This window comes from Beta vulgaris, chromosome 7, assembly GCF_026745355.1.
Source record: "Beta vulgaris subsp. vulgaris cultivar EL10 chromosome 7, EL10.2, whole genome shotgun sequence".
Classification (NCBI taxonomy): Eukaryota; Viridiplantae; Streptophyta; class Magnoliopsida; order Caryophyllales; family Amaranthaceae; genus Beta; species Beta vulgaris.
The window spans coordinates 48549277-48558536 of NC_079208.1; the positions used below are offsets into that span (position 1 = coordinate 48549277).

At 30.6% G+C, this 9260-nt stretch overlaps 1 protein-coding gene across 1 annotated transcript; it reads right to left on the reverse strand.

Annotated features, from left to right (window-relative positions):
- Positions 1-1856: 1856 nt before the first annotated feature.
- LOC104908704 (glutathione S-transferase U8) lies at positions 1857-6421 on the reverse strand. Its single transcript, XM_010697848.3, has 2 exons — positions 5949-6421; positions 1857-2344 (listed from the first exon to the last, which is right to left on the reverse strand). The coding sequence occupies exons 1-2, from the start codon at positions 6264-6266 to the stop codon at positions 1988-1990; spliced, it is 675 nt and encodes a 224-aa protein (XP_010696150.2). The 5' UTR covers positions 6267-6421; the 3' UTR covers positions 1857-1987.
- Positions 6422-9260: the final 2839 nt, after the last annotated feature.

Here is a 9260-nt window from a genome sequence, read left to right on the forward strand (position 1 = left end):
ATTAGTGGGTTAGCAAGAGATAATCTCGTGATTTAGCATATTAATACGCACAAATAGGTATCAATAGGGTTTGTTATAAATATCCGGTTATACTTTTTTAGAAAAAATTGGCAAAACACGATTATCGATGCAACTTTTATCTTTTTATCAGAAATCATTGTTTTACTTTAGACAAAAGATAAGATTTAACACACACAATATAGGTTGACTTATAAAGGATTTTTTTGATGATTGCGACCATAGGTTATACCACTTACCAACACCACAAGTTTGAGCAATTTTTCCACCGTGATTTGTCCAATGTTTATAAAGTTACTATCTAATCATGTTTTCCGTCATGTTTTCGTCCAACCCTCCAAATAAGCACGATTTCCCTTTTTTTTCACCACCTTCACTCCTTCACTTGTTAGCATTGATAATTCCTCACCTCTCCACCATTTTCTTTTCTCTTTAACCTCATATTCCTTTTTTCACTTTTATCATCATCAACTTTTGTCACTATCTTTGACATATTCCGTCTCCACATTCTTCTCAACCGTACTTTGACTTCTAAAATTTGCAAGCTTTGAATCTTTTACCTAAGTTATCATCTGTTTAGGAAGTGCAAATACTATAGAAATTCCACAATCATATTTTTTCTCTTTTGAAGAGGCTGCAAGTGGATCAATCTTCTTCCCCATGCTTTCCTTACAAACAAAAACAATGAAACCCTATTTCAAAAGTAATTCAATTGAAAAAAAATCCCCAAATTTGTGGCAGCAATTAACCAAATTTCATAACAATTGCAATTAATTATCTATTTACATTAAAAAACCCTAAAAAGTAACACAATTCGTACATTTAAATTCGAGTATCTCCTTTCAAACTCCATCAAATCCAAATCTACCCATTGAAAATCCAAATTCAATGCAGTTTGATTTGTAAATCCTATAATTTGGATGAAGATGTGTGTCTGTTGAGTTTATATAGACAGGGGGAGAATCATATCGTTATTTGTGAAATAGTTGTTGAATTAACAAATGGTATGACGTTCAATAGGAAAATTGTGGGTGCAGTGGGTTAATGCATATTATTTGAGAAGGCAAAAGTTATGACAGTGAGCATTAGTAGCAATATGTCCTAGATTTTGAAGAATATATAAAATCTACAGAATTGCTGGCTATGATGGGCACCTGAGATGTTGTAATGCAGAATGACAAATTCAGTATCAGGAAAGTTAGTTTATAATTTAATTCAGGGGACTGTTGAGAAGGTGGATTGGTGGAGATTGATTTGCAATAATAAGGCTAGTCCACTTTTTGGATTTTTCCTTACATATGATTACCAAACACACGGTCATTCGTATAGAGCATATGTAAACTCGTACAAAACTCAAACTATTGTAACTAAAAAAGAAAAGTATTTTAAGTGTCCATGACTCATTGTATAATACTATAATCCAATAACCATCTAATGACTAAAAGGCAAAGAAGTAACAAATCAAAATAGATTGATTCAAAATCCAAAAATACCATGCCTTGAAATCGTCCGATTGGCCGAGTGACGATGTAATCAATACTAGTATGATTATGAAGTCCTTTCATTTCTTATGATAAAGATATGCATAATATTTAAGTTCGAACTTTGAACATTACTTAATTTGCAATATATATAAAAAAAAAGCAACATTAACAATATTTATTTCAAGATAAACTCAATGGGACATAATTCTTTTTGGGTCATTCCATATTAAAAGATATTTAAAGTAACTTTTTTAAAAAAATGTGTCTTATATTAAAAAACGGAGGGAGTATACGCTATGGAAGATGTAATCCAATGGAATTATACTTGATGGACCGATCGACAGCGAGCAAAAATGAACTCAAGAGGAACACTGAATTTTTTTTGTACGTACAAGCAATTTGCTGCGAAAATTTACAGCAAATGCAAAGTTTATGGATGATCAGCTTAATTAGCGCGATGAGATACTTAATTGCCAAATTTGGCTTCAACGTCTAGCAGCCTTAGCAGCTTCATTACGAATTTGGTAGTATGCAACAAGTCGTTCCCAAGGTGGAAGATTTTGTTTGACAACTTTGCATGCAACAAAATCATCCTTCCATTTGCTTAGTAATGGAAATAACTCTTTGGTAAGAATTTCTTTTCCAGCAGCTTTTTGAATAGCATCAAGCCAATATGCAATAAAATTGGCAACTATGTCAAGATAACCTATGCTTGTTCCTCCAAAGAATTTGTTCCCTTTGAGCTCTTTTTCTAGTATTTTCAAGTTATTCCTTGCTTCTTCTCCAGCACTTTCTTGCTCATTTTCAGGTCCCCAAAAGGCTCTCCAAATTGAAGGTAGACACTAGAGATATCAACAATAAGATTAATTAGATTCATGAATAATTTCAATAACTTGTTGTGGTCATGTGCCTTTACTAGTCCCTCCACTTCCACTTGAGTGGGACATCGCTACACATATCCATCCGGTAGACAACTCACTACTAATAGAGGATTAAAAAAATATTAATTATGTTGAGTTGGATTCCATTACCACAATCTTCAACAAGTCTTTATTAATGGTGGATCGTCTACCCGGCGGGTAGACAGTTTTTTCCACTTCACTTCTATCACATATTCTATTTTCATATTCCAAGAGATGTGGGATCCCATATAACTAACTTTATTATAACCATATTTTTCTTACTAATATATAAAACATTAAATAGGTTATCTTAGGGTGATGTACATGTATTGGATTTAGTTTATACATAATACCGTAATATATCAATTTCATTTTTATTTATAAACAAATATGTAGATTTAAATCTCCATTCTATAAAGTTAACTATTTAGGAGATTGACGTCTACATTAAAATACGAAAATATATCGTCTCCACTCACAAAATTATATTAAATAACTTAAGAAATGATAATGCAAATAATGGATTTGCTACATATGCAAGTGACTTATCAATGTTTGCTAAATAGAATTGGTGTCAAAATTTTCTTTAAAGGAACTTTTGAACAATTTTTCTTACTTATTATTGGAGATTATTAGATAAAATAATGTAATTTTTCTTTGTATTTACTTTTATATATGTAGCGTATATATAAGACTGGTTGTTTAAAAAGAATGATACATTTATGTCCACACCTGATTGAAAGTTCTTGAAAAGAAAGGGTAAAGTACATTTAAGTTTAAAGATAAAAAAGATGAGCCTAAACAATTCAAAACTTTGAAATTATAGCAACTTACCATCCTTAAGTTTTAGAGGTCCCCCACCTTTTCTACCTAGAAATGTAATCTATCTATTTTAATATGTTATGTACTTATGTTGTTAATTATGATTGCACGCCATGTGAGGATCCTCCCCATGACCCCATTACTCCCTAACAAAGATACAAACACTGGTGACTAACGTATGACATTGTATTTCATTATAAATGTTGAACATCGATCAATATATAGAGTTCATAGGGTTTGAACCATGAACGTTGAGCATGCATAATTGGGATATATAGTCTTGATATCGGTAACTATATACTTCCTCCGTTTCATAATAGATGCTACATTGTATATTTTTGGGTGTTTCAAAATAGATGCAACAATGTTTTTTTTCCTTATTTAGTAACTTTTGCCTTTTACTTTTACCATTTTACCCTTACTAACTTGTTTTAATTACACTAATCTACTTCACTTTATCTGTGGTCCCAACAGTTTTTTATTTTCTCTCCTTTCACATGGAGACCACTATAATTAATCTAATTCACTTTATACTACTTAAACATGCTTAGAAAATTTTGCCTAGGAGTCCATTCTAACAACAATATGACATCTATTATGAAACGGATGAAGTATAATTTGAGGTAAATATTTGAACTAAATTTTAACGGGCACCCGAGATAACCAAATTCAGCTTGAATTGGACCCCGCGAATATTTGACTAGTCTAGTGTAGTTTTTTTTTTTTCTTTTTTAAAAAAACTGACTAATTCTATTTCTGAATAATAAACAAAGTATCTATTTACTTATGCATATATCTCTATTATATAAGGGAAGGGAGGAGCAATGGTGTCCTCTTTTGAAACGCCTATTTTGCCCCCCCTCCTTTCTAAATTACAAAAGGAATGTCAAAATCAAAATCAGCACTCAAAGAAAACTACCAAAAATTAATTTACAACACTTACTCACAAATCACTTAAAGAATAAACTTTACAAATCACTCATACAATTGAGAAAATCACGTTATAAAAATCATGCAAATTAAATCACTCAAATAATCAGGAAACTTTAAATTATTCAAACTAATTAAAATTAACATACAAACTAAAACTACTAACCTATAACGTAATACATACAAAAACATTTACAAATTTTACTTACAAATCCCTATTCTCAATAATCATTCACAATAAATGGTGGGCCATGATAAAAAAATAGAGGTGTATTTGTAGTGAAATCAGTTAGAAGTTAGACAAGGAAAAAAAATTATCTACTTTTTTTTTATAGTGTTTTCTATATATAATAAAACTTTTACATATATTTGGACATATTTTTTCTATTATATACTAACGATTAATTATCAAGGTTAAAAAGGTTTATGTAAAATATCATTTAAGAATTAAAGTACAACATATTTCTATTATATAAGGGAAGGGGGAGTTATGGTGTCCCCGAATGAAGAGACTATGTTACCCCCTTCCCATTCTAAATTACAAATTTACTTACAAATCAAAGGGGACATCAAACAAAAATACCAAAAATATAATTATGACAATCACTCACAAACTACAACCTATGAAAAAATTGACTTGAAATCAAAGTGTCCATTTTCTTTACAATATATGAAGTATTGTACTTAATTCAAAAACCAACTAAAAAATTATAATATTAGAAATCATAAATAAAATCAATAAAATTTCTATTTTGTTCATAGAATTTAACTTTCAAAAGAAAAAAAAAAAAATGGCGAGAGACTTAAGTGATAGAAACTAAATCAATCAAAATTTGCAGCTAAAAACAATTATACTTTGTATGTCTACTGTTCAAATTTCGACTCTTATGTTGAAGAAAATTGAGTTTTTGTTTCGAAAAAAAATTCAAGCACGCATCGCGTGCAAAAAAATTCTAGTAGTAATGCTGACCGAAGCTTAGCTCGATACATCATGTTATTTCTAAAGAAAAATGTTTTAATAAATTTTCAAAATGTTTTGAAGAGCATTATTTGACATGCATCATGCTTGGTTAAGTTTAAATATCTAAATTTGTAAATCTTTGTAACTAAAACAAGTTTTTGTAAAATTGTTAAGCAAAAATAAGGTGTATCATGCTTTATTTTTCTTGACAAGAATATTTCACAAAGATTTGAGATGGATAGTTTCTAAAGAGAGATTGACATGTATCATGCTTGATTATTGTTACATTATTTATAGCATAGAAGATCTCCACCAGATGACAAGACAACTTTCTTGTAAACCTATAAAATTTGAGTTATATTAAAAAGGATTTATTTTACGATATAAATTTACAATGATTGAAGGATATATTATATATGTACCTTAAAATATTCATTGACCAACTCAAAACTCTAATTCAAGCTTAATGAAATGAAACTCGACTAACAAAATTACCCTTTTTCGGGAGTCGATAACTATTCATAGCTATTATAAAGTTCGACCCAATACTTCAATTCCGTCCTAGTTGATCTTGATTCGATATTAAAATTATATTGATTTTTCCCGAATAATCGAATACTTTTGTCTATAAATACTGCATATTATTGAACCTAACCCAAGAACCCAATCACCTAAACAAAAAGGACCATATCAAAAGCTAACCCACTTAACATGGTACATAGATTAACCATTCCAAACCCAACCCACCATACACATTCACACATCTATAGACTACAATCTATTAATATATTCAAAACTAACCCAATCAAGAAATATGAACCTGAATGTTACCTTCTCATCAATGAATCTAGCCCAGAAACGCGCCATAGCTCTTTCATAAGGGTGTTCAGGTAAGATTGAAGGCTTATCTTTACACATTTCATCAATGTACTCCAAAATCACTAATGATTCCGCAACAGGCTTACCATCACGTACAAGAACAGGAACTTTCTTATGCACTGGATTATACTTTAAAAGCTCTGGACTTTTGTTTTGTACATCTTCTTCAATATAATCATATGCTAAACCTTTCAAACATAGAGCAATCTCTACTCTTTTACTATATGGACTGCACCACAATCCAAGCAGCTTCATTTCTGGATCACCCATTTTCTTCAAATCAATCTGTAACAATTTATAATATGCAGATCATATATATATTACAAAGATTCTTGTATAAACTTTAGGTTTTGGATCAGATAATAGATAGGATTCTTTTCTAAAACTATATATGGTACATACAGGTTTATATAGGGTATGTATTGATTGATTACCTTTACACTACATCATAAAAATTCAGTCCATATCATTGTAATAATATATAGTATTAATTGTATATGTTGTGTTGAAAGTTCATAAAACATTTTACTATTTGTTGGTGACATGATCAATGATATCATATAATTCTTTGACCTAGATTATTCACCATTTTGTTAATTAATTTTTGTTAGGAGTACTTGTCAGGTTTTGTTTAGTTATTACTATTATTATGTATTGTCACCCAAATTATTTTTTTTAAAAAAAGAAAGAAAAAACAAGAAGACAAGACTGCTCATTTATTTATGACTTCTATTTGTGTCAAGTTCATCAAAACATGGAAGGGTGTTCTCTTTCTAGGTCAACACCATGAAATTCTACTTATTCGGTTCACACAATCACATCGTACGGAAATGCATCTACTAAAAGTCCAAAGCTGAGATCAATATACACTAATATGGAATTGCAATAATGTATTTTCTCATAATAATTCTATCACTTTGACACTTCCTATATTTAGTAATTTCAGATATTCGAGTTATAGTAATACTCGTGCTTCCTAATCTTTGCTTTCATTGGTTACCTAAGAGTAGGGGATTCTTGTACATTTTTTCATTGTGTATTTTACTCATTCACCTTCCTATACCATCCTCACAAATTTTGACCTGAGTATATACAAGGTTAACATTCAGGGGCGAAGCCAGATTTAGTTGTGTAGGGTGCCAATTTAACAAAGAATTCTAAACATAGTTGTGGAGGGGCTAGTTTACCAATAATACAAGATACAACCATTGATTATCAATTGATTTTCTTCAAATCTATGTTGAGGCCTGCAGGGGCTATGGTCCTCTTAGGCCCCAATATAATCGTCCTCGTCACTGTTAATATTGATAGTAATCGGTAACACAGTAATACACTAGCTAAGTACATATATAACACAAATTTATATTAGGTCCGAATGTTGTTTCACTATAGCTTAAATAATTTTCTCTGTTTTGAAAAATATTTTTTTGGGTCCAGTTCGATCCAATCATGATAATTATACATATAAACTACCTCTGTCACATAATAATACGTAATAACCTAGTATCATCTACGAATAAAGGGAGTAACATTTTTTCTATTAATATCCAATTAATACACTTTTTTTTATCGAGATTTATACATGACTTTGTTGTAAGCCTAATTATTACATCACTCTTTTTATTGTAATTCTTAAAATATAATTTATCCGTATGTACGCATGATGCTTTCAATTCTTCTTGTAGAAAAGGAAGAATTTTTCAAATGAACATAGTGCTTTTAACGTACATCCCTATCAATTTTGTATTGACAATGTTGTGGTCCAAAGACCTCTTTAAATGGTAGACTAGTTGATTAAGAAAGAAAAAGTAATATATTTAGATTTATCTACAACATTACCTGGATTAAAGTAGACTTGGCAGTTGGCATCATCCTATAGGTGGTGCTTTACCACTTAGGCGATGCCACGTGGCTTCAGCATGCATTGGTTTCATGACAAGCACAAAATATATATGTTTTACTTGGTGGTTAAACTTATCACTAATAAGCCATGGAATATGGAAAGTTTCAAAAGGTGGCGGCATGCGACACATTGCATGTGTATGTTAGACTTATATGCATATATATATCTATATTAATTATACTGTATTATTTAATTTTTGGTTACTTAATAAATATATATATCTCCATGCTTAGTAATTCTAAAGTTTACATGTATATATTATATATTTTAAAAGTTTCCAGCATCCAAGCAAGGTCAATGCATGACCATCGATCTAAGAAAGTGTGATTAGAAGGAATATTACCCCATGCAGACAGTGAAAGGGCGTGTTTACTGAATGTGCAAAATATACTATCACTTTAACCAAGTCATTGCCGGCTGCAACTTGTGACCACATATCACAGTTGTCAATTTCCATCTATTAAGAAGAGCAAACTTGTTCTAAGTTCTAACATACTTTGTTAGATACAATGGGCGGAATAGATAAAGCAGCTACAGAAAAGATTTAATGCAACTGTTTTCTGTTGATCTTATATGTGGTATTAATGTTCAAGTTAATCAAGTGTGACTGTGTGAGCCAGTAAAGATGTTTAAGATCTTCATTCTCCTAATCTAATTAATTCTACCTAATATAGTTTCTATTTAAAAAGTTGTGCATAGGTCGTCCTTGCATTAGAATCGCGCATGGTGCAATTGTGCAAATATTGTACTCCGATCCGATCCCTCCGTGGCTTAAAACATTGCTCGTTTTGAACATCGAGCACATAAAATTTTAGGAATGGTAATATTTACTTGAGACACAGAGATAAAAATAGACGTGATTAAGAACAGTGAGTATCATTGTAAAGAGTCTATCTTGTAAGGAACCGCCTACTTTCAAATTAAAATTAAGCAATAGTAAGTCCAATATTAAAAAGAAAATTAATCCAATAGTGACTAAGTTAATTTCTTTCGGTTACTAGTTTAATCTATTTAGTGACTAGGTCTACTTTTATATTAAAATTAGATCGTTTCTTTTAATAATTCTTGCATTGTAAATGAGAAAAGGAGAAAAAGTAGATAAGATTAGCAATACTGAGTAGCATTTAACTTATTAAGAGAAGGAAAGATGTAATGTGATAGGTGTGTCGCACACCTAACAACAATAATTCTTAACTAACCTGTAACTATATAGTCGGGCAAGTCGATCAGGTCGAATCCGCAGAGACAAACGATATCAAACACTAGATATCTTGACTCAAATTTACTAAACATGTGACAAACAACAAAGGTGATAAGGATGCTAAACTAATACTAACACTAAACTATAGCAACTACCAATA

What these genes read in the sequence shown, in the direction of transcription:
- LOC104908704 (XM_010697848.3), bottom strand. Translation starts at nt 6,266, where the DNA reads ATGGGTGATCCAGAAATGAAGCTGCTTGGATTGTGGTGCAGTCCATAT. An exon ending in CTAGATTCATTGATGAGAAG is followed by an intron (nt 2,345 to 5,948) that starts GTAACATTCAGG and finishes TGATATCTCTAG; the next exon opens with TGTCTACCTTCAATTTGGAG.